This window comes from Loxodonta africana, chromosome 3, assembly GCF_030014295.1.
Source record: "Loxodonta africana isolate mLoxAfr1 chromosome 3, mLoxAfr1.hap2, whole genome shotgun sequence".
Classification (NCBI taxonomy): domain Eukaryota; kingdom Metazoa; phylum Chordata; class Mammalia; order Proboscidea; family Elephantidae; genus Loxodonta; species Loxodonta africana.
In genome coordinates this window covers 98,809,184-98,835,832 of record NC_087344.1, presented here as the reverse complement: position 1 = coordinate 98,835,832, position 26,649 = coordinate 98,809,184, and the positions used below count along the sequence as shown (strand labels likewise).

The 26,649-nt window shown below is 42.1% G+C and overlaps 1 protein-coding gene across 11 annotated transcripts in view; it reads right to left on the bottom strand.

Moving 5' to 3' along the window:
- The window catches only part of FGGY (FGGY carbohydrate kinase domain containing), a 566,317-nt gene that overhangs the window by 235,206 nt on the left and 304,462 nt on the right, over window positions 1–26,649 (bottom strand). For 10 of the 11 annotated variants that reach the window (XM_003411156.4, XM_023549536.2, XM_064282044.1 and 7 more), the window contains one exon: window positions 3,033–3,136. In XM_003411156.4, the coding sequence (XP_003411204.1) occupies window positions 3,033–3,136 (104 nt within the window). Of the gene's footprint in view, window positions 1–3,032; window positions 3,137–23,531; window positions 23,598–26,649 lie in introns of those variants that run through there. The other variant, XM_064282046.1, reaches the window with a different exon arrangement.

Sequence of the window (26,649 nt, the reverse complement as noted above, 5' to 3'; positions counted from 1 at the left end):
TATTCTGTCCTATAGGGTCGCTATGAGTTGGAATGGGCTCGATGGCAGTGAGATTTTTTTTTTTTTTGGACTATGTGCTGAATGCGCCAGATCTCATCTGATCTCACAACCTAAGCAGGTTAGGCCTGGTTAGTACTTGGAGGAGAGACTGCCTGGGAATATCAGGTGTTGTAGAGCTCAGCTGCTAACCAAAAGGTCAGCAGTTTGAATCCACCAGCTGCACCCTAGAAACCTTATGGCATAGTTCTACTTCATTCTATAGGGTTGCTATGAGTTGGAATCGGCTTGCAAACAATGGGTTTAGTTTGGTACCATGTGCTAGGTACCTACATACATAATGCATGTTCTCTATACAACAACATGTGAGACTGGCATCATCACCTCCAATTTGATGGATGAGGAAACTGAGGTTCAGAAAGGTTAGGCAACTTGCCTCAGGTCACAGAGCCAAGAAGTCACCCAGGTGTGGATGACTTGAAAGCCCAGGGTCCTCTATTCTCTATGGAAACAGTATAAACATGTACAATACAGTAAGGCATTGAAGAGCATTGGAATCAGCAGAGCTCGATTTGAGTTCAGAACTGCAGCACTTACTACCTATGCAGCTTTGAGAAATTTACTGGACTTTTTGGCGCCTTAGTTTCCTCAGATTATAAATGTACACTATAGGAAAATTCAGTATCATCCCATAAACAAGGGGACTGAGAAGCAGGATGTTACACAGTGAAGGAAACGGGCACTCCCATTCATTTAGATTTGCTTCTGGTCACAAACCTGAAGAGAGAGGAGCAAAAATGCTTGAAATTCAGACTTTCCTGGAGCCCCTGGGAACCAGATTAGACGTGACCTCGTGAAAATGGGACATGATTTAACAGGTTTAAATCAATGTTCCATGAAGACAAGCTCACAAATACAGAGCCTATGTCAGGGGAAATAAAGGTTGGCGGCCCTGCTGGGCACCTGACGGAGGTGACGTTAGGCCTCAGTAGACCTCTCCCTTCAATGACAGCTACCCCTTACTATCAGGCAGCTGCAGTGGAAGAAATATGCTGGAGTTTTAAATTTAGTTAAAGAAGTTCCATTTAAGACTTTGCCCAGAGCCCCGGAGAAATAAATAAAAGGCAGCCATTTGTTTGTTTTAGGTAAACTATTTCCTTAAATTCAAGCACAAATGTCACCCCAGAAAGAAATCTTCTCTCTCCCTGGCCCCCTCCCAGGCAGAGTTGGTTACTGTACATTTTCTGCTCAAGAACAACAGTACTAGAAATAAATAGCTAACCCTTGTGGTGTGCTCATTGTGTGTGAGGCACTCTTTGAAGCACCTTATATACACAGTACAGTGAAACATGTGAGTGCCAGAACTCAAAGGGACTGCCTTGTTTTTCCTGTGTCTCTTGCAAGTTTTCAGCCTTTGAAAAGGTGCAGTCTTACCCCTTCTGTATTGCTCCTGTTAGTGGTAAATATTTGAGTTTTCCTTCTCTGACATGCTTCCGCCGTACGCAGGCTCCGGCTTTTGCAGGCTTTACTGTACCTCATCTAATCCTTACACCACAGGTACTATAAACTGTCCACATTTTACATATAAAGGATCTGAGGCCCAGAGAACTTAAGTAACTTGCCCAAGGGCCCACACTTCGTAAGTGGAGGATCTGGGATTGGAAACCAATTGGATTGGCTCCACTGTCTTTATTAAGTGGGATGTTGTATGTGAGAACACCTCACATGGTGCCTGGCATGTAATAGGTGCTTAGCATCCTGAGTTCTTTGGCCAATAAAAAGAAGGGAAACCCTCAGTGAGATGAGCTGACACAACAGCTGCAACAATAGGTTGAAATACGTTAACAGTCAGGAAGACGGTGCAGGAGTGGGGGGGGTGATGTGTCTTTCTGTTACACATAAGGTCGCCGTGAGTAGGAGCCAACATGATGGCAACTAACAACAGCAGCAATCTCCAGTTCCATCTGAATCTGCATTTTCGATCCCCATATCTCGTAATATCTGTTATAATTCCGTCTTGTCATTGGAGGGCCCTATCACAGCCTATGTCCCAGGGCTTCGCACAGCACCTGACACAGGAGCAGGGGTTCAGTAAAGAAGTTTTTTTTATCAGTATTTACTCAACCAAAGTATGTAATGGTAAAAAAGTCTCAGCGGTCCCTAAGGTAACTAAACACAGTTTCACACTGCACGTGAGTGCCTCCAGGGCTGCAGTGATACCGCCCTGGACTGACTGTACTCACTCTCACTCTGACCCCTGCTCGTCTGCATCCTCTCCACCAAACCCCCCTCCCCACCCACAGGTAATTTCTTCCTCCTCCCCACTCTCCTCTCTGTTTCACTCATCTGGGAAAAATCCAAGGAGCCGTCCATCTAAGCTTAAGAGTAATGACTTTTAAATAAAAATATGGTAGAAATGGGTACTTATCGAAATGGAATGCTTTCAGACTCATGCATTTAAAGAAGATATAAATTTTAGGGCTGGCACTAAATTTTAACTGCAATCTTGGAGAAAGCTTTTCCACTAATTCATGGAAAAAAATTAACAAAGTGAAAATTGCTTATCAGTGTTCTTTTAAAGTCATGATATGCAGCCTAATTCTATAGATCATCAGGACGCTCCCAGGGAGAAAGATTTATATTGATTGGGAGAGAGTTCAGAGGCCAAGGAAACAGACACCCCTTTGCAGAGAAGACTGAGCTACCCATTAGGGACAGATCAGTCCTGGGAGCTCAGCTTTGCCATCTCTGGATTTGATCTCACCCCTCATGGCCGGGCTCTCTGGCCAGGGTAACGTCAAAGGCAGACACAACTTTTCCACACATTTTAAAAATCTGGCGCTTGGGAAAAGATCTGGCAAATCTAGGCAAGGCTGTTGGAGAAAGGGCTGGCTTCTAGCGAGACAAAGCACAAGGAGGCAGGAAGGGAAGAAAGAGACAGAGCTGAGGGGGGAAGGAGCCAGCACCTCAGGGTCTTCTCTCAGGCTGCCCTCCATACTATGCAGTGGCTCTGCCTTTGTGCCCCTCGGACTCACCCCCATGTGACAAGAAGATGTTCCACAGATGACAGCCAGCCGTGACGTCATGGGCTGTCCCTCACAGGCCAGGCCGCGCCCCCTCACATCTGCTCCTATCACTCCTGCAAGAAAGCAAAACAAAACAAAATCCTCTTAAAAAAAAAAAAAGAAAGAAAATTGAAAACAAGTATAAAATACTTTTTTTTTTTAATAGTCAAACAACCTTGAGAAAGAGTCCCATGCATAGGCCAGGCTCAAATAGAAACCAAAAGAGCGTATTTGTCTGCCATAGGAAAACTAGGAGACCTGTTCTGTTTTTGCGTTACTTTTCTCCATGTACCGCATCCAACCTTGTAATAATAATAGTAGTTGTAACTGTAATAACCAAAGCAAAGCTACCAGTTATTTTGTGCTCATTAAACACTAGACATTCTGCTAAATATTTACATGTATAGTCTCATTTTAGATTAACCCTGTCAAGTAAAAAAAAAAAAAATCAAGTAGATAGTATTAATGCTCCAGGTATATCAGTGGAGAAACTAAGGTAATGTAGAGGTTGAATGACTTGTCCAAGGTCACACCACTAGTAATGAGAGCTGAGTCTTGAACCCAGAGCACTCCAACTTTTATGACTGATGCTGTGAGCCTTGAGGGTCACTACCTACAACTTAGTCGCAGTTGAAGGTAATCTCTTAAGTGAACTGTAGGATTGCTATTTTTGAAATATCCACTGCACCAAGGACCAATTTTTAAAACAATGGAATCTGGAATAACACATTACATTTTGATCTCAAAGCCAATATAATTTTTTGTTGATTCAATTTTTTTAGCATTTCTAGATCACCATTTGGCCACCTGAGTGGCACAAACAGTTAAGTGCCTCAGAAGACAGGCCTGGTGATCTGCTTCCAAAACCCAATGGAGCAGTTGTGCTCTGTACTTGTGGGGTCACCATGAATCGGAATCAACAGGTCATCATTCTTACTACAACTTACTACAGGACCTCTAAATATAAAGCAAAGGGTGACTGATAGTATGTTCCTATAAAAATGAATGCCAGATAGCAGGGAGTTTCCTATAAACTCAGGCTGCAGATTGCATTCCTTGATATTTGCTGGGCAAGTGAAATTATAAGTGTCACAAGACAGTTAGAAAGACTGCTTAAAAAAAAAAAAATCAAAACCTGTTGCCACTGAGTTGATTCCAACTCATAGTGACCGTACAGGACAGAGTAGAACTGCCCCATAGAGTTTCCAAGGAGCACCTGCTGGATTTGAACTGCCAACCTTTTGGTTAGCAGATGCAGCTCTTAAATGCTACACCAACTGCTTAGAGCCTAGAATTGTCCTTCATTTATCTGAACAGGCACTGAATACCTTCTATGCACAAAACTATATACTAGGTGGGATGTGAGCCGCAGAAGATGTCAGCTCCTCTTGTCCTCGCCAGCTCCAACCAGTGCTACTTTATCTCTCAATCTCTAATACTCAGTGCTCTTTTCTACCTCATAACATTTGCATTTGCTATTCCCTCTGCTTCAAATGCTACTCCCTAACCTGTTGGTCAGGCTGCTACTATTAGCTGCCGTCAAGTCGGCCCGCGACTCATGGGGACCCCATGGACAATGGAATAAAATGCTGCCTGGTTCTGAGCCATCCCTATTAGTTGCGTATCAGTCCATTGCAGTCCATAGGGTTTCCACTAGGTAATTTTCAGAAGTAGATTGCCAAGCCTTTCTTCCTAGTCTTTATTATTCTGGAAATGCCACTGAAACCTGTTCAGCATCATAGCAACATGCAAGCTCCCACTGACAGATAGATGGTGACTGCACACGAGGTGCATTAGCCAAAATCAAACCCAGGCCTTTCATGTGGAAGGCGAGATTCTGCCACTGAACCAATAATGCCCTCTTTACCCAGGCTAACTCCTATTTATTCCTAACTCAAATGTTACTTCCTCAAAAATGGCTTTCCTGATCCTCTAAGAAAGATTGAGTCTCCCCGTTAAATGTTCTCATGTATCCTTGGACTTTCCTAGTAAAGAGACACTGTAATTTTAAAAAGTCATGCACTATCTGCCTCCCCTCTTATACTAGGAGCTGCAGGAATCTAGCACCACATCACTCAGGTCCTTGGCAGTCCAGCAAGGAGCCCACCAGCTGTTCCATGGGAGAAAGATGTGGCAGTCTGCTTCTGTAAAGATTTACAGCTTTGGAAACCCTATGGGGCAATTCTACTCTGTCCTACAGGGTCTCTATGAGTTGGAATCGACTTGATGGCACCGGGGTTTTTGTTTTGGCAGCCCAGCACCTACTGCACTTGCTAGCACAGGGCAAGGAGTGAAAGTACAAAATGCTTGGGGAGCAACAATAAAGAAGATAACGCCCTGTCCTCAGAGAGCTCCCAGTCTGGTAGGAGGGGAAGAGAACACTAAAGGGAACATTTCAATGCAGGGGGATCACTATACATAGGAAAAACCACAGGGGCCATGGCGGCAGTGGGGGTGCAAGGGGACACTACCTATATGAGCTCAGGGAAGGTTTCCCAAGGAGGTGGTCTATACTTAGTTTTGCAGGCGTTAGCCAGGTGAAGGAGAAGTGGGGTATCTGCTCAGACCACAAATGCCCAGATATTGAGGGCACTGGCTGGTCAGTAAGTAGGCCTTTCCACAAAGCAGGATCCAGGGAGCCACAGACAGACCTCTCATAGACAATGGAATAAAATGCTGCCTGGTTCTGAGCCACCCCAGTGATTAGTTGCAGATCAGACCATTGTGATCCAAAGGGTTTTCACAGGTTAATTTTCAGAAGTAGGTCATCAGGCCTTTCTTCCTAGTCTTTCTTCGTCTGGAACTTCCACTAAAACCTGTTTAGCATCATATCCAAAACCATCATAGCAACACCCAAATCCCCACTGACAGACAGATGGTGTCTTCCCCTCATTGAGATGAACATTCCAACAACTTTCTAGGTTGTTCCAATGCTCTTTTCTAAATTCTACCTTCTCAGGCACAGTAACTTACGAACTTCTGCTGTTGTACAGAGGCCCAGTAGCAGGGGAAGTAAGGCTCTTTCAAGCTTTCTGTGGTTGGTTATCACACTAATTAAAGCTGAGCAATCAGACAATTGAGGTCTGAGACCTGGGCCTGGAAGAGTCCTGGGCCTATCTGTTTTCACATCAAGTCGTGTGCTCTGCTCAGTATTGAGGCGTTACCTCTGCAGACTGTGGTTTCCAGACTCCAAGCATGCCGAGGATGGCCCTGCCAGCAGAGCTAAGGGCTGAAGGAAGGAGGAAGCCAGAGGCCGTCTCTCCCTCTTCCCCGTCTGAGGCAGTGTCCCCAACAGTGGCTGTGTGTCCTCTATGACTTCAGCTCTGCTGATACGGCTACCGTGGCTCTCGCATCTCCTGCTGTCCACTGCCCCCAGGCTCTGGAACACCACCTCCTTCTTTTGTCCCTCCAGCCTGGTGGTAGTAGACTTTTCTGTTTTGCTGATCTCTAGTTTGCTTCCGTGCTCCCTGTACCCTTTGCAGTTCTTTCATCATCTGAGTCACCATTTTATGCATTAAATTCCCTCTTTTTTAAATACTTAGAGTGGTTTATGTTTTTCTGGATGAACTCTTGAGTGAAACAGCTCTCCATCTAGAGCACAAAGGCTTGTATACAGGAAGGAAACCTAGCTGTGAGCTAATTTTAATCTTTTGATAACGTAAATGAGAAAATTAAGGTCAATAGAAAGGATGTGACCTGCCCAGCATCCTATGGTTAGTTTAAGGTAGAGCTAGGAGTAGAGGTGGGTGTTCCTGCCTTCCTCATTGACATGCTTCCCATTAGGTCACAGCTCTGATTCGAAGTTTCACTTAGTTTTCTAAAGAAGCATTTTAATAAGGCCAGTCCAGACCTCAGGTAAATTATCAGCCCTTTTTGGTTGCCGGAATCGTGGGTAGTTTTCCATTCTCAGCTTTTCACTTTAAAGATGAAATAATAATAATAATGCAACAGTTGCCATCGAGTCAATTCTGACTCATGGTGACCCCCATGTGTGTCAGAGAAGAACTGTGCTCCATAGGGTTCTCAATTGTTGATTTTTCGGAAGTAGGCTACCAAACCTTTCTTCCAAGTTGCCTCTGGGTGGACCTGAACCACCAACATAGCTAATATTAATAGAGCTCTTATTACATGTTCTTTCTCTGTAAAACCGAAAACCAAACCTGTTGCTGTTGAGTTGATTCCGATTCATAGCGACCCTATAGGACAGAGTAGAACTGCCCCATACGGTTTCCAAGGAGCGCCTGGTGGATTCGAACTGCCGAACTTTTGGTTAGCAGCCGTAGCTCTCAACCACTACGCTGCCAGGGTTTCCATCTTTCTCTATACATGTCTCATTTTATTCTCCCAATACCCTTATGTGACCCACAGTTTACAAATGGGAAAACTGAAGCTTACAAATGAGAAGTAACTTGACCAGGGCAACAAGGTTGGCAAACAGCAGAGCCAGGACTCACAGTCAGGCAATCTGATTCCAAAGCGCTGGGTCTTAACCACTCAGATTCACAAGCATTCCTCCAAGACAAAAACCCAACAGCCAGGTGGTCATTGGATTTTTTTTTTTTACTTATCTGTACATTTTAAAATATTGAGGTCTCAAATAAATTGATCCTGAGGTCCTTGACAGAAAACGGGTTGCCCACTGCTTGTTCATGGCATTATAAATAAGTTCAAGGAATTCCTGATGATGACCCATATTTATTGGTCCCACATAAAGTACATGCAATGCTAACGTTACAGAGTCAGTCAAGTCTGAAAGGAGGTTAAAAATGAGAAAAAAGACATCAATAGGAAATATTGTCTCATTTTTCTTTTGGTCAGAAGATTTACTGTCGATATGTGTAGGTTTAGAATAGCATTGCATAATGAGAAAAAAATGGAATTTGGAGACAGAGATTTACAAAATGAGGAAACTAACACCATGTGGTAGCAACTAATATTGAGGAAATGTTTAAAAGTATATGTTGTGGTTAACGGTAGCTACGTTAGCACCATCACCGTCATCGGAACTATCTCACAGGAGACAGTTGTTTTTTTCCTTTCTAGCAAATGTATCCGACATCTAATATAGGCTGAGTCCTGTGCTAAGCTCTTTAAATATTAGCTAATTTAATCTTTACAATATCCATAGAAGACAAGATTCTTTCTTCCTTTTAGCAGACAAGGAAGTGAAGGATCAAGGCAGTCAAGTAATTTGCCCATGGGCACACAGATGTAAGAAGCAGCACCAGGACTGACACCGTGTTCTGTCTAACTACAAAGCCCATGTCCTCTCTGTACTCCTCTCGTTATGCTGTGATAACTGCCTTAAAACCCAACCCAGTGCCGTATATAAAGCAAATATACTTGGAAATATCAGTTCACCAAGGAGCATTACTAAGACCCATGGGCTAAGAGTTACACAATTTGAGTTTCTGCCCCAGTTCTGACACAAACCACCTGAAGGCTTGACCTTGTTTCCTTATATCCACAGTAAGAGAAATGGGCTAGAGGATGGACTTCTGATAGGGCTCAGGCTAGGGTTTTCAGTCTCCTAGTCTAACATTTTTCCCGCTTGAAAGAAAAAAAAAAAAAAATGATTCCAACTCAAGATGACCCCATATATGTCTCTGAACTTAGAACTGTGCTCTATATGGTTTTCAATGGCTGTGATGTTTTGGAAGTAGATCACCAGGCCTTTCTTCATAGGTGCCTCTGGGTGGATTCAAACCATCAATTTTTCAGTCAGTAGCCGAGCACTTAACCATTTGCACCACTCAAGGACTCATGCACAGCACTTCTAAAATACCAAAGTGCCTCCTGGCCTAGAAACGAGGTGGCAAAAAAAGTTCCTTCCAACCTCCTACATTCCCAAGTCCTCAGAAGACTTAGATAACCGCAGGCTGGCTCGTACAGTACCTGCAAGAGGTCTCACTCAACGCCCCTCGAGAGAGATTCTCTACGTTCTCCTGATGCTTGGTCTCATGTCCACCCCTGATTCCAGATACACGGCTAAAGCCTGCCATGAGGCCACATAAATCCAAGGGGTGACATATCTCATTTCCTGGTGTGGCCACATACATCCTGGAGGGCTATCCCTGAGAAAGGAGGCCCAAAGACAAGCAGAGAACGTGATAAAAGGCAGGAGGAGCTTTCTCCTTTCTGAATAAACAGATTACACAAGCCACAGAGGAATCACGGGCTGCACGTGTACATCAGGAAACAATTCACAAGATGAGATTTCGACGAGCGCACCCCTCAGCACTGCTGGGGCCCTTCACGTTACTGTACAAGTGTCAGTTTATTCTGCATTCCTCAGAAAGTTTAAGGGGCAAATTAGCAGCTGAAGAAATAGGCATCAAAAAAAGGTGACATTCAACTGTGTTTTCCCTGAGTCTTGCACAATACCCAGCTGACGGCAGTTGCTCAATATAATTTTTGTTAAATGAATAAATAAGCAGCAAAATAACAAGTTAACTGAGTCAATGAATCAATTCAGGACCTCTAATTTACTGACTTCCACCCTTCAGCATACAGAACAACAGAGTTCACAGCAATAAGTTTAAATGCAGAATTTAAAACAAAAAAATTTTAAACTTCATGAACAGCTCTCTTATTTACCTATGTGTGCTGTCTTTCCTAGAACCCCTAGTGGCACAGTGGTTAAACCCTTGGTGGCTAACCAAAAGGTCAGTGGTTCGAACCCATCAGCCACTCCTTGAGAGAAAGCTGTGGCAGTCTGCTTCCCTAAAGATTACAGCCTTGGACTGGGGATCATGGTCTGAGGAGACATCTAGCTCAACCGGCATAACATAGTTTATAAAGAAAAAGTTCTACATACTACTTTGGTGAGTAGTGGCACCTGAGGCCTTAAAAGTTTGTAAAATAAGATTCTAAGATATTCCACTGGTCCTACCCCATCTAGAGCAAGGAAGAATGAAGAAAACTAAAGACACAACGGAAAGATTAGTTCAGAGGACTAATGGACCACAACTATCACAGCCTCCACTAGACTGGGTCCAGCACAACTAGATAGTATCTGGATACTACAACTGACTGCTCTGACAGGGATCACAGAAGAGGGCCCCAGACAGACCTGGATAAAAATATAGAACAAAATTCAAATTCACAAAAAAAGGCAAGACTTACAGGTCTGACAGAGACTGGAGAAACCCCAAGTATGGCCCCGGGACACCCTTTTAACTCAGTACTGAAGTTACTCCTGAGGTTTACCCTTCAGCCAAACCTTAGACAAGCCCAGAAAACAAACAATAATACATGCAGCTTAACCACGTACACAAGCCTAAATGGGCACACCAGCCCAGGGGCAAGGACAAGAAGGCAAGAGGGAACAAGAAAGCTGGATGAATGGAAATGGGGAGCCCAAGGTCAAGAAGGTGAGAGTGTTGATAAGTTGCAGGGTTAGCAACCAACATCTTGAAACAGTACGTGTATGAATTGTTTAATGAGAAACTAATTTGCTCTGTAAACCTTCATCTAAAGCACAATTAAAAAAAAAAAAGATTACAGCCTTGGAAACCCTATAGGGCAGTTTTACCCTGTCCTATTGGGTCACTATGAGTCAGAATCAACTTGATGAAAATATATATATATATATATTTTTTTGCTATCTCCCTCTCTCCTATCCATCCAACCACCCATTCTTCCATTCAAACTTTTATTGCGTACCTATTATATTTATGTAAAAGAAAAAAGAGACTTTGCAAATGTTATGATGAAGAGTAGGTTATCTTCTAATTTATCAAGCCACAGCTGCTTTGGAAATTTTAAAGGGTTGTAGAGAAGAAAAACATCCAAGGTTCCAGCATTTGTGTTGTAATTATCTCCTACTTTATAGCTTTATTAAGTACTTTATAGCTTGCAAACCATCTTCAAACACTGTACCCTTCATTTAGGCTTTAGAAAACACCATAAAATGTATATTTTATTTCCAGCTCACAGTTAAGGAAACAGAATTTCACAGAGATGAAGTAAGTTAGTCAAGTTTTAACCTACTTATTATAGGCAGATGTAGGGCTCAGACTAGTGTTTCCAGTCTCCTAAAGTTTTTTTTTTTTTTTTTCCTCTCCCTATGGTTAGAAAAAAAAAAAAAAGTTGGGGGGGTTCTGCTATGAGTGTGTTGGCATCTTGAAAAAATTCTCTTGAAATAACATCAGACATCTTCTGTGGGGGAAAAAAGGATGGAAAGAGTTTTGAACTTAAGGCTATCAACTTGATATTCTTGATTCGGCCATTTGGATGAATGGTCTGATAAATTCTATCAAATAAGTTCCTCTCCCTGAGAAGTTTATAAGGTCCCTGGGGAAGAGGCTTGCTGGAGACTACCAGCCTGATGTACGCAAAATCTGCCCCAATCGTAAGCTCCTGAAAGGGTCAGTATTGTACAGAAGACATTTTTTCTGCAGAGGACCTAACACTAGGTTAATACAAGCAGACACTCAATTCTGTTCTTTTGACTAATACTCATTTCCATTATATATGATATATTGGGTTCACAGTGTAGTGTAGTACTCCCTCATTGTGTGACCTCAGTTGTTTCTTATATTCTTTATGACTCTACTTTCACATTTGCCCAATTTGAGTTACAATAGTAATTTCCTTATAGGATTGTTACAAGGATTAGACATGTTAATATATGCAGAGTTTTTTTTTTTTAGGCCAGAATAGAAATTTCTACATCTATGCTGTCTAATACAGTAGTCACTAGCCACATGCGGCAACTGAGAACCTGACACAGTGCAAGTGAGGAACTGAATTTTGTACTTTATTCAATTTTAATTACTTTAAATAGTCACATGTGGCTTATTGGGTACAGTACTGTACTGGAACAGGCAGATTAGAGCCTTCCTGGTACTATGTTTGCTCTTATTATTATTGTTGCTATCTTTATTATTATTATTCACATTATTTTGTTTTATCTATATCCTCAGACTTAGGTTTGAATCTACATGCATGCCTTTGGGCAAATAGCTTGATCTTTTAAAACCTCAATTTCCACATGTGAAGAATTTGGACAATAATACTTACCTTACAGAACTGTTGAGGGGATTACATGAGATGTATGGCATCACCATGAGTCAGTGAGTCAGAATCTACTTGATGGCAACTGGTTTGGTTTGGTTGTGTAGAACACACCAGGTACTAAAGAAATGGGAGCTATTGCATCCAAATTTTTAGAAATGCTTGGCACAAGGAAGGCTCCATGTAGAGCATTTTCTATTTTCAATTCTTGATGGTGCCTTGCTCATCCATGCCACTGAGCATTTGCTTAAGCTCTTCCCTCTGTCTGGAATACCCTATCCACCAATATATCCCAACTCCTGACAACTGACCTGGAGAATACAGACTCCAATTTGAAGACTCAGCTCAAACTCCAGAAGCCTTTCCTGACCATGTCCTCACCTATCCCCAGAAGCATCCCAGCCAGACAGAACTGACAGAGCCACTGTGATGCTCTGTATAAAATCTATCACTGTACTTGTAATTGGTTCATTTATATAGCAGTCTCCCTCTACTTGACTATGTGCACACTGAGGGCAGGGCAGATCTGGACACTGCAGTGACTTACTAATTGTTGGTGGTAGTATTGTTTAATGAATGAATGAATATACTAATACTCTAATATGACATATGCTAATAAAGTACAATTGTCAGGAGAACAGTCCCTGGAGAAGGACATCATGCTTGGTAAAGTACAGGGTCAGCAGAAAAGAGGAAGGCCCTCAACGAGGTGGAGTGACACAGTGGCTACAACAATGGGCTCAAGCACAACGACGACTGTAAGGATGGTGCAGGGCCGGGCAGTGTTTTGTTCTGTGGTCCGCAGGGTCATTATGAGTTGGAACTGACTCAATGGCACCTAACAACAATAACAACAATAAAGAACAAGGAATTTTCTAGATAAAGATAGTATATTTAATCATGGACAAATGTTCCATGTTTCAAACATGGTTAAAGATGAAAGATACTGAAGAGTTTTGCATAACTATTCACAGGTTTTGTAAAATTAATACTGGAACCTCACAACAAACCTTGTTTAAAACACATTGCAGTTGAGTTCGATTCTGACTCATGGCAACACCATTTGTTACAGAGTAGAACTGTGCTCTATAGGAGTTTCTTGGCTACAATCATTACAGAAACAGATCAGCAGGGCTTTCTCCCATGGCGCTGCTGGGTAGGTTTGAACTTGCCAGCTTTTAGGTTAGTAGTTGAGTATAAACTGTTCAGGTCAACTGTGGACCTTTAAACCTTTTTTAAACTTGTCAAAATCATTGGTAAAGAGTAAAGGTCATAAGGCCCTTATGATTACTTAAAGGGTGCTCTGTGTCTGACACTTGGCAAGTATTATCAGTTTCCAATTCTCTGTATAAGTTTGTGAGACAGATATTATCACACTGTTTTATGAATAAGGAAAATGAGACTAATGTCAAGTAACTTGTCCAAGGCCCCTCAATGGTCGAGATGGGGTGATTGTCACACCCGGATCTACTTGAACCTAAATCCATGCTCATTCTACTACCCTACATTTTCTCACAGATGCTACAGAAACAAATTCTGTTCTTTTCAACTACTTATAAGAATTCTAAGTATTCACAGACAGCAGCCATGTAGCTGATCTCAGAGCTCTTTTAGGATTTAATATTATAATGCCACTAAAGCAACACCAAAGAGTTAAAGTGAATCCCAGCAACTGAAGGGGAGCTAAACAGCTGAAAAGATTTCTGTGAGCCTAGTATTTGATGAAGCATGCTTTGGCATTGAAAGAAATGTGGTTTTGAATTCACCCAATCTAAATCCTAAAGTAGGTTGGCCTTTAAAAAAAAAAAAAAAAAAAAGAAGAAATCCTATGCTCTAAGTCTATAAAGAATTTTTACACACCCTGACACTGCCATCATCCCCCTCCCACACACTCGCACTGCCCACAGATCCTGAAAGATAATAGGGAAGGTCTTTGTCTAAGTGCGATGTGGACAGTCATAGATATTTAACTAGGTGTTTGAACTAGTTAGGGGATAACGGTTAAGAGCAAGGGCTCTGGACCTAGACTGCCTGGTTTTAAGTCTGGCAAGGTGTTCAAATTACTTAACTTCCCTGTGCCTCAGTATCCCAATCTGTAAAACTGGAATGATGATAGCATGTTGCTAAAAGTTGTGAGGGTTACGTGAGTAGAAACAGTGCCTCAAACACAATTTACTCAATATGTTTTCACATTACTGTTGTTACTATTGACAACTCTCAGTCTTCTGCATTAATACGGGGCTGGGCGGGACAGTTCATGTACTTGTTTTCAGTATGGTGTACGCTTTGTCAGTTATTTGGGTTTATTAAGATGAACTGAAACATTTGTTTTCTGTCCTTGAGTATACAACTGATGACAGAATAACAAGGGGCAGGAGAGGGGTGTTAGGGGGAAAAAGGAAGATGAGATACCAAGTTGTAGGAAAAATCCAGGGTAACATTTTAAACACTGTTGAGAATAAACCAAAACCTGTTTACATCCCTAAAAGCCATGATAACTTACAGCACCTTTCATACTGTGATTCAAATTTCAGTGGCTTTTGTCATTTCTGTTGAAATGCCACAGTCATCTATGACTTGCACCAATCAAGAATCAATAAAAGAGCCTTGAGTGGGCCAGAGAACAAGAATAGACCCTCAGGTAACTGGGTCTCTTCCTCTATCCTTCCTTTCTAGCCAGGGAGACTGAATTTCAAAGGTAGGCCGATATGTAATAGCTTGAAAATCTGAGACTTAGAGATCACTAGCAAAATCCATAGCAAAGACAAAGCAAAAATTTGATTCCATAAACTCCTTACTTTCTTCAATGCAGCCTTGAGATTATTTGGCCATTCTCGTCTATGATCTCATAAAAGACAATTTTTCACTCACAGGTATTAGACATAGTAAAGGGTCAGGTTGAAATTCAATGCAAACAGCCAAGTTAACTCATAAAAATTACTTCTTTCTAAAATTAAGAAACCACAATTGAGAGAACTGCCCCAAGAACCACAAATTAATTTTATGGAATAAACTTTTAAACAGACCTGAATCTGTAACTCTAAACCACATGGTTGCCTTCTGATACTTTATTAATTAATTAATTAACTCAACAACTATGTATTTAACCCCAATTATAGGCCAGCCACTATATTACGAACTAGGAATCTAAAGTTAAAAGTTATATCCGTTTATTTTATTAGTTCCCAGTCTAGTAAAAGTGGAAAGATATACAGGCAGACACTTGAAAAACAGTATGGAGCATTCAAGATACGAACAAGTCTAACAGGTGTAGGAAGCCTAGGCCCCCTGATCTGGCTTGGATGATCAGGGAGCGCCTTCTGAAGGAGGGGAAGCAGGAGTTATGTCAGTCAGGGGAGGGGAGAAGCATAGGGGAGGGAAAGGCAATTCAGGCTGACATTGAGACAAAGGAGACAGTAAAACAAAGACACAAGAGAGAAAAATAGCCAGATGATGCAAGGCTGTTGAGCTACACAGTCTGAAGCAGTTGAAACCTTGTTTCCTGAAGAACCTGGTTGGTGTGAAGCTCTTGGTTTGAAGTCAGACAAATCTATATTTTATTTCTACCTGCATGGCAAGGTTACTGTGCAACCTTTGATAAGCTAACTTGCCTCTCTGAGCCTCAGTTTCCTCAGCTGTAAGGTGGGGATAGTGGCATCTACTTTGTAGGATTGTTGCTCTTGCTTTTAGTAATGACAGCCCCATGTCCCAGGAGCCTCCCTCATCCTGGCAAACCAAAAGAATTGGCCATCCTATGTGTAAGGCAGAAAGCCTGGTAGCATAGTGGTTAAGAGCTATGGCTACTAACCAAAAGGTCTGCAGTTCAAATCTGTCAGGCACTCTTTGGAAACTCTATTGGGCAGTTCTACTCTGTCTTACAGGGTTCCCATGAGTTGGAATTGACTCAACAGCAACGGGTTTGGTTTTTGGTTTATGTATAAGGCAAGTAACCTTGTGCTTAGGAGATATATACATACATATATCTCATACCAGTTGCCACTGAGTCGATTCTGACTCATGGAGACTTCATGTGTGTCACAGTAGAACTGTGGTTCACAGGATGAGTTTTTGGAAGTAGACCGTCAGGCTTTTCTTTGGAGGTACTTCTGGGTGAACCTGAACCTCCAACCTCTCCTTTAGCAGCTGAACACGTCAACCATTTGCACCAGCACCATATAGTAACTGCAAAATATTATTAGTGTCTAATTTCTTCTGAAGGAGCCCTGGTGGCACAGTGGTTAAGTGCATGGCTGCTAACTGAAAGGTTGTTGGTTCAAACCCACCAGCCACTCTGCTTAAGAAAGATGCAGCAGTCTGGAAACCCTATGGGGTGGTTCTACTCTGTACTATATGATTGCTATGAGCTGGAATTGACTCAGCAGCACACAACAATAAAAATTTCTTCTGGGAGAAGGCAACCATCTCTTGTTCCCGGACAAACGGTCTCATTTATAAAATTATCCAAAGGCTCTTGAAGGCAGAAGAAGGAACTAGTAGCCCAGACAGTCTCTCGAAGGCAAAGAGCAGACCTGACGCTTCAGGAAAACACTAAGAGAGCAACAAGAAGAGCTTGGAGAGACTCTATGAGAACACTGAACTAAGGAAAGAGGCCTGGAACTTCAGAGAAAAAGACCTTAATTAGCAGACTAGCTCTCCCCTGTCCCCAGTCTCTGTCGCCAAGCTCAGCACCTCCTGCCTGGGTATGAGTTTCAGTTCCATCAAAACCTTCCAGAGGTTTGGCTGGGGTTAGTTGAACATTGACAGATTCTTCAAAGCTTGGAATTTGCTCTGAGAGCCAAGACCAGGCCAAGTTTCTATGAGACTAGGATTTCCCCTGGAGAGGGTCACAGGGTCTTACCACACCTAGACTGATTAATCTAACCTGGCCCCAAGCTTCAGACAATCAGTAGACACAAAAGAAAAATAAATTTGGATGCTGGGTCCTGATTCTACTCCCCCACCAGCAATTCCAGGCAGAGTGGGGGTGGGGAGTGTAAGCCGACCCCACCACCCACAGGATAAGAGTCAGCCAGAGAGCTCAGGGAATTAAGTGATATGCAGAGCAGCTGGAGGGAAAAAAACTAAAAACCTGAGCTGGATAAAGGGCCCAGGGTTGTAACACAATGAATGACATGTGGCTGAAATAGCTTCAAAGCCAAGAAAAGCTTAGGTAAATAAATAGTGTGGAAGATGAGAGCAAAAATGAATTACAGAAAAACCCACGAGGGATACACTGACATTTTTCAAAAATTGTGGTTGAAACTACATCTCTGCTTCATCAGACATCAAGGTTCAGCCTGCCCCTTCACCTATACACCTGCTCTCGATGCCATCTTCTCAGGACAGTGGCCTTGGCCAGCCTTTGCCCTCCAGCTCTCACCACCCACCCTAGGTCCCATGGGGTAATGGGTGGGAGCTAGAAAGGGAACTGGCTTTGAAGGCAGACACTTCTAGACACCACCACTTACTTCCAGTATGACCGCAACCAAATAAGTTAGTTCCTTGAGCCTTTGATACTTCATCTGTAAAAGGGAAACGATGACTTAAAAATAAAAGTGCAAAAGAAAAATCTTGTTTTAAAAGAAGAGTCTGCCACATGGTAGGCTCTGAATAATATTCCTTCCCTCCTCCATTCAGTAGGATTTGAACTGAATTCAACTCAATAAACATTCACTGAGCACGAATCTATGTCAGGCACTGTGCTCAGCATTGCAGAGGAAATAATACTTGGAAAAAAAAAAAAAAAATCACTGTCCTCAAAGAGCATATAATCTCCTGAGGAGCCAAGGACTTTCATACATGGCAGACTGACCCAGGCTGCAATCGAAGCCCACAAAGCCATATGGTAGGAGGAACTCAGTTCCCATGTGTGGGCCCAAGAAACTTCTTTATGGAGGCCCCTCCTTCCTCTCTGACCTGAGCTCTTCTCCCAGTCCTGTGGCAGCTTACCTCAGAAGCCTCTCAGCTCTTCTTTACATCGTCATAATACTCCTTTTATAGTATCTATTTTTTTAATGTATGCCAGGCACTGTTCTAAGTACTTTACATAAATTAACTCACAACTACTACATATTATGACACCCATCCTGCAGATGAAAATTTCAGAACCAGGGAGATGGAGTAATTGACCAGCGATCACACAGAGTAGATGATGGTAATGATGAACTCAGGTAATCTGACTCCAAAAAGCGTGCTTTTTTTCAGCCATTATACTGTATATCCATATTATTTTTCACCCTTCCTCTGCTCCTAAATTCATTTCAAAAGGACTAATTTTAAAAACTGCACTCAAGCCACTATCTCAAAGCACCTCCAGGCAAATGGAATGTTTGCAAGTCATTCCTGTTTCCTTGTGAGTTCAGGGAGACAGCTTCCCAGGCCTCCTTCAGCATGGGCCTGAGGCAACAATCAGATAAGATGTAGCAGCTACCACCTACCCAGCCTTCCAGCTCCATGTGAGCCCAGCAGGATTTGCTACACTGTCTGCAGACACATCCCCCAAAGTTCGTTGGTCCTTCTCATTGTCCATCCTGCCATCTGCCTGTCGACCTGCACCTAAATTCTGGCAGGCCAGCAGGTTTCTTTTGCTTCCTCTCCTTCTTTCCACCCCCTTCCCGTGGGGCTGGGTGGCCCAAAGGTAGAGACAGGGAGGTCCCTGGTTATATATACAAGAGACTACCTGTGTTAACATTCTTAGAAGACAGCGATAACTGATTACTTAATTCCAGTAGAGGAGGCTGAAATTCCACTTAACTCGCTATTTAAGGGAAGCTTACTGTGCAAACATCAAAAAACAATAATAACAGCAACGAAACATCGCCACTTCTATCACTGTCTAATAATGTACTTTGAGGCATTGGTGTTTCAGTGATAGAACTCATTTTCCCGCATTAAATGACCAATATCTCAGTTCATCAGCCTCCTTCTATTTTTAAATCTTTCCCTCTTTTTTCCATCCCCACCGGAACTGCCTCGCTTCTAGCCTCCAACATCTCTTAGTCTGGCACTGTCTTCCCCTGATTCATTAACCTCACTGCCTCCAAAGTATCTGCTAAAAAGCTATTACCTTTAGAACTTAACAACAAAAAGGTAAACAACCCAATCCAAGAACAGACCAAAGCTTGAACAGACATTTCACCAAAGAGGATATTCAAATAGCTAGCAAGCACATGAAAAGATGCTCAAAGTCATTAGCCATTGTTGCTGTGTACCATCCAGTTGATTCTCACTCACAGTGACCTTACAGGGCAGAGGAGAGCTGCCCCATAGGGCCTTCATAGCCTGTAGTCTTTATGAACAAACCTGTCTTGGAAGAAGTACAGCGAGAATGCTCCTTAGAAGTGAAGATGTCAAGACTTTGTCTCATGTACTTTGGACATGTTATCAAGAGGGACCTGTCGCTGAAGAAGGACATCGTGCTTGGTAAGGTAGAGGGCTGGTGAAAAAGAGGAAGACCCTCAGCAAGATGGACTGACACAGTGGCTGCAACAATGGGCTCAAACAGAGCAACAACTGCGAGGATGGACTGCATAGTGTTTTGTGCTGTTGTACATAGGGTCGCTATGATTTGGAACCAACTCAAAGGCACCTAACAGCAACAATTAACAAAGCTTTACAGAAGCAGATTGCCAGGCTTTTTCTCACGTGGAGCTGCTGGTGGGTTCAACTCACTGACCTTTCAGTTGGCAGCCACATTTCCATTCCAACAGTCATACACAGTACCACAACTATACTGAAATACTCAGTGTTCTGTAACCAAAACAGGCTCGCTCATGCTCCTGGACCTGAGCACACGCAACCTCGCTCTCCCTCCCCCTCCCCACCCTCCACCCGCCGGTATACCCACCTTATCCATCTGGCAAATTCCTATTTTTCTCTTCTATTGAGCTTTCAGGAAACCCTGGTGGCATAGTGGTTAAGTGTGATGGCTGCTAACTAGAAGGTCAATAGTTCAAATCTACCAGGCACTCCTTGGAAACTCTATGGGGCAGTTCTACTCTATCCTATAGGGTCGCCATGAGTTGGTGTTGATTCAATGGCAGTGGGTTTGGTTTTTTGGTTTATTGAGCTTTCAAGTGTCAAATCAATATTACTTTTTACAGGAAATATTACTGATCTACTCAGGCAAAATGTGTTTTAATGTGTTTAGACTTTCATAATACCTGTACATGCTTTTATCAGAGCTCTTACCACACCGTATTATGACAGTTTACTTGCCTAGTGCTGAAATTAAGATGTAAGCTTCTTGAGGGTAGGGATTTTGATTTGTTGACAGTTATAGCTCTCATACTTGGCACTTGGATGAGAATATGTTTTCTGCACGTTGAAGGTAGGAGAAAGCAACGTTTTTCCATAGTCAGCTATTAATTTTTATAAAAATTTGCCATATTTTACTCATAATGCTAAGTCAGTGGTACTGAGTGACAGCCTCAGAATGGCCATTAAACCTTCCTATAGTGTGCAGAATCTGGGACAAGTGCTTCCTCAACTCTTGGGGGTCTTTAGTTTTGTTTATTTAACTTGAGGATTCATAGCTCCGCTTGAAATGGCTGCAGTTGCTATTTTCAATAACGACAGGTTCTAGTGACCGCCCTGCTTAGAGACTGGACGAATTACTTTGAACTACCCTAAAGGTAGCAAGTTATTTACCATCTCCCACCAAATATGAGAGAAAATCTATTTCAAATGAAAGGAAAGGACACTCTGGTACATTTAATTTAGTAATAAAAAAGAAATATAAACAGCATTGAAAAATTTAAACATCTCTTGCCTAAACAATGCTTTAAAAAGAGGACAAAAAACTCAAATTCTCTGTCTTCCTTTGAAGCCCCACTGCCACCACCCTATTTCAGATCACCCATTCTACTTCAGTCTTTCCTCTCCCCAAACAGTGTATTACGTGAAAATCAGTCACTGCCGAACTGATTCCAACTCCTGGTGACCCCGTGTGTGTCAGAGTAGAGCTGTGCTCCACAGGTTTTTCAAAGGCTAATTTTTCAGAAGTAGATCAGCAGGCCCTTCTTCCAAGGTGCCTCTGGGTAAAATTGAACCTCCAACCTTTCAGTTAACAGCTGACCACATTAACTCTTTGCACCACCCAAACCCCAACCCAGTGCCGTCGAGTCGATTCTGACTCATAGCGACCCTATAGGGCAGAGTAGAACTGCCCCATAGAGTTTCCAAGGAGCGCCTGGCGGTTTCGAACTGCCAACCCTTTGGTTAGCAGCCGTAGCACTTAACCACTATGCCACCAGGGTTTCCATGCACCACCCATGGACTCCATATTATGTATGGAATTACAAAAAGACCTTTTTGGAATGAGTCACTTTCTTACAACCACATTCAATGGCTAATGCCTGGGAATGAGTCACTTTCTTACAACCACATTCAATGGCTAATGCCTGGGGGCAAGAGTGGGGAAGCAAGTGCTTCTCAGCGTGGTACCTAAATTCTTCCAATCTGTCCCCACCTATTTTATCTTTATATATGTAATCTCGTCTTCCAAGAAAACCCTTATAGGTACCACATGCTCCAGCCAAACTGAAATGCTTACCATTTCCCAAAGCCCTTTCAGTGCTTAAAAACCAAAAGAAAAACAAACCCAGTGCCATTGAATCAATTGCGACTCATAGCAACCCTATAGGACAGAGCAGAGCTGCCCTATAGGGTTTCCAAGGAGTGCCTGGCGGATTCGAACTGCCGACCCTTTGGTTAGTAGCCATAGCACTTAACTGCTACGCCACCAGGGTTTCTTTTCAATGCCTAAGCATATGTTATTCTCTCTATCCAGAATACTTCATGTACTCCAGTGGAGAATATACCTATTATCCTACATTTAGTTCAAAGGCTACCCCCTCCCACTCCCTTGAAGTACCATGGTAGAGTGGCAGCTGTCATTCTAGGGGTTCTCATAACCAGTTCTATGACCTTGGGCAAGATGTACAAGGTGATGTAAAGATTATATACACAGATTATTTGGCACATTTCTGGCACTCAAGAAATATTAGTATCTTTACCTTCCCCTTGCCTTACTGTTTTAACTGAAAATGACTTTTCGCTCCTTCAAATTCCCATAGAACTTAGTCCAGATGTGCTATCTCTAGTTCTCTGTATTACTGTATTTGCTGCAGTAACTAGTACAGTGCTTAAAATATTGTTTAAGCAAACCCATTCACTCATGAATATATTCATTCTTTTGCTGAGCTAAGGGCTAGGGGTCTGAAGTTACAGAAATGAATAAGACCAGACTCCATTGCCCACCAGAAGTTCACAGCCTAAGTAGGAAGACAGTAATGTACTCATCCATTTAGGGGTTTAAATGTCATTGTCTATGTGTTCCATTTAATGATAGAGATAAGCACAAGGGAGAGGAATTATTAGGCCATATGCATTAGACTGGGCAACACTTTCACACCACAGTCAAGCAGGCGATGTGTGAACTCCTTTGAAAAAAAAGTCACATTATTCAGATGTATTTAATATATTTCACAGAATTGAATTATGTGGATTTTTCTTTTCAACCTTCCGCTGTGAGAAGCCTGGATATAGTATGGGTATGAAGTCTTCAGTCATATTACTGATCCTGGTGGGAGATTCCCCCTTAGAGTTTCATGGTGGTGAGTCAGAAGGCTGATACACTTTTAATTCTCTGGCCTAAAGTCAGCCCAGGAACCTATAACAATACAGATCAACAACCTAACACATTCTCTTGCAACAAAATATAAGAACCTTAGCTTTCCCTAGGCCTGAGCATTTGATTCAAAGACTCTTCATGTTTTCTTTTCTGGAGAAAACAAACAAACAGCTGCCATCGAGTTGATTCCAACTTATGGTGACCCCACACGTGACTACACTCCATAGGGTTTTCGATGGCTGTGACTTTTTGGAAGTAAGTCACCAGGCCTTTCTTCCAAGGTGCCTCTGTGTGAATTGCAACCTTTCGGTTCCTGAACATTTTTAAAAATTGTGTACAGCTAATTCAGTTAACACTAGCTTGGGGACGCTATATAATGTTATTAATTTTTTTTTTTTTTTGACCCAAAGTCAGACAAACAAACGTTCTCTTCTCAGTTTGACCATAGCAGCTGCCAGAGTCTAAAATGGTCTCATTCTTATCCTTAAATGAGGTGGTAAGAATGTACATACTTATAAGCTTGTTGTGTACATTCAATAGGAGAGTCTAAGTAAACACAAAGAGTCAAGCCTAGCACATGGTAAGTATACCAGATCTAAATCATTATGATTTTGAAACAAAAATTTAAAAATGTAGTCTTTCAGTGAGCCTAGATCCAATTTTACCTTTTCTGGATTATATACAGTCAGCTTTTGAGTATGCACAACTTGAGTTTAGCGTGCCTCTCCCACTGTCATCTAAGGTATCAGTGGTAAAGCCAATCAGAGTCATTCAAGGGCCATGTACAAGGCAAATATTTTGGTCAGACTCCAACTTACTGTGATGGTGGTGACTGTGGGGACCCAGTGATCTGTATTTTAACTAGTTCCTCTGGTGACCAGGCACACTCAAGCTTGACAAACACTAAAATAAGTAAATAAGGATAGAAATCAGATGTAAGAAGACCCTCTTGGTTATTCTAGAGTCAAGTAAAAATATATACACATTTTTTGATTATTTGTAATGTGAATTCAATTTACATTGAATAATTGGAAATAACCTGGATAATCTATGTTCTTATGCTGTCTCTCTATATTTTCCATTCTTGGTCTCCAATAAACAGTAATTTCTAACTAAAATGGGAACAGAAGGAAATCATGTGGGAAAGTTTGTCACCGCCCCAACAAAGTGGAGACTGGCACATTTGGAAGGATGAGTATAGATATTCTAAAGGGCTCTAGAACAATATTCACCAGCCTAGACTACAGTGAACGTGAGCAAACTTTCCACATCCTCTGTTTGGATTTGAAGAACAGAAATGAGGTAACGGGGTAGGGAGAGACAGCAGAGATAAAACCCCTCTCACAAAAGGCAGTAGCAGAGACACTGAATTGTACACTTAAAAATGTTTAAAATGGGAAATTTTATGTTTTATGTATTTTATTTCAATTAAAAAAAAATACCAGTGGCAGAGACACCATGGGTATGAGGCAGTGAAAATTAGCATTGCCCACCCTCAAATCTGGTGGATGAGAAATAGTAACCTTGAGATACAGAAGTCAGAGATGGGGGAATACCCAGCTTCCCCTCCCGCCATGATTCAGCAGGGTGGGTCAGTGCAGATGCAAAGGCAAGGTGTTAAGCACTGGCAGGAAGTGGGTCATCTCTGCACCCCCAGTGCCTGGCAAAATACACATCTGCTTAGTTCCATTTAAGTGAGCTTTTGCCCGAAACTTAAAATAAAGTGGTATCTTTTTGACTGCTCTAACTGTTCCCTTGGAATATCACCCACTGGTATTAAAACTCAGAGCTGTACCTCCAGAGGCAAATGCTTGACGTAGGATACTACATATTCTCACATCAAAATCAGTAGTAAGAAAGTTATTTGAATAGATAGGGTTGATCCAACTTAATTTTAGCAGCCAAACTCCTTGGTCTTAGAATCGAAGACCTTTTACTATTGAGCTTCCATCCTGTAATAGTTAACACTTATTGAGTGCTCACCATGTGTCAAGAGAAGATACCTATAAAATAACCTAGGAGGCAGGTACTATTACCATCTCCATTTATAAAAGAGCAATCTGAGGTACAGAGGATTTAAGCAACTAATAAAGGCAAAGCTGGGATTTGAACCCCAGGAATCTGGCCCCTGAGCCCACTCTGTGCTATTCAGCCTCTGTCTTCCTGGCCTTCTCTCACTGCTCCCCTCACACACTTGAAGGGCAAGTGTGCCACACTGAAATGCTCCTGGATTGAACCTGGCCTTTTCCCATCTCTGGGCCTTTGCGCACTCCTGTTCCTGCTTCCTGAAATACTTATTCCAATTTTCACCTTCGACGAGATGCTCCCCTTGCTTGTCCTGGCACAGCCGGCTTGGTCACTCTCTGTGCTCTTGTGACACTTTCCTTACATCTTGGAAAAGCAGTGTGCAGGATGTACTGGGGTTTTTTAACTACAGGTCTGCCTCCTCCATTAGCTGCTGAGCAACTCTAAAGAAGGGGCCAGGCCATCTTCTTGCTGGTACGCCCAGTACCCAGCACAGTGTCTGAAGCAAAGTATGGACCCAACAAATACTGGCTGACTAAATTACTCTCTGTCTTGCTTCCTTACACCATGAAATGTTTCCTCACTTCACTCTCAAATGCCAGGACTCTGGGCTGACCTTCCCTGACCTCTATATGCCAGTAGCATCTCATAGCACTCACCATCCCTTTACACAGACCTGCTCTTTACAACACGTAGCAGTGCCTGAAACACACACATGTGTGCATGTGCACACCATACATATACACACATACACATATGCACACAAACACATGCAGATGCACATACATTCAAGCACACATATACATACATAATATATAAACCGACATACATACAAACATGCATATATATATACATACGCATGCATACACATAAACAGTCAGACATATATACACAAACATATGCAAACATATAGACAAACATGTACACATGCACACACGCACATATATGTACAGACACGACATACTGACACAACATGCAAATATAACACAATACATACACAGATATACATGTGTTCTACACAAAAACCTAAACAATACACATAAAAACATACATGCACACACATGACTGCACACACAACACATGCATACACACACTGCAACACAATTCACATACATGTATATGGGCACGTACACATGTTTATGCATACACATAAACTTAACTCATTCATACACCACACATGTATATATGCATGGAAGACATACGTGTACATGATATACCTATAAATATGCCTGTGCATGAATGCATACATATACATACAGGAATATGCACAACAACCACATACATAAACACACATGCACACACATAAATACACACATACATGCAAACAGTAGGACAGAAGCTCTATGAGAGAGTAGGAACTTTGCTTTGTTCACCACTATATCCAGCACATTTATAACAATACCTGACCTGTAAAAGGCACATAATACATATTTGCTAAATTTAAATTCTCTTGTCAACTGCAATCATTCAAAACATAAATCTATTGAGATCACAATTAAAAAAAAAAAAAAAACCCACTGCCCTCAAGTCACTTCTGACTCACAGCGACCCTACAGGATAGACTAGAACTGCCCCACAGAGTTTCTAAGACTATACATATTTATGGAAGCAGACTGCCACACCTCTCTCACATGGAGCAGCTGGTGGATTTGAACTGCCAACCTTTCAGTTAGCAGCCGACTGCTTTAACCACTGTGCCACCAGGGCTCTTTAGAGAACACAGTAATCATGGCCAAACATATATAGCATTGCCAGGTATTGGTCTAAGTGCTTTACAGATATTAGCTTATTTAATCTTCAAATAAAACTATAAGAGTAGTACCTACACTATTATTATTCCTATTTCACAGACAGGGACACAGAAACACAGAGAGTGAAAGTCAGGTGACTTCCCCGAAGTCGCACAGACAG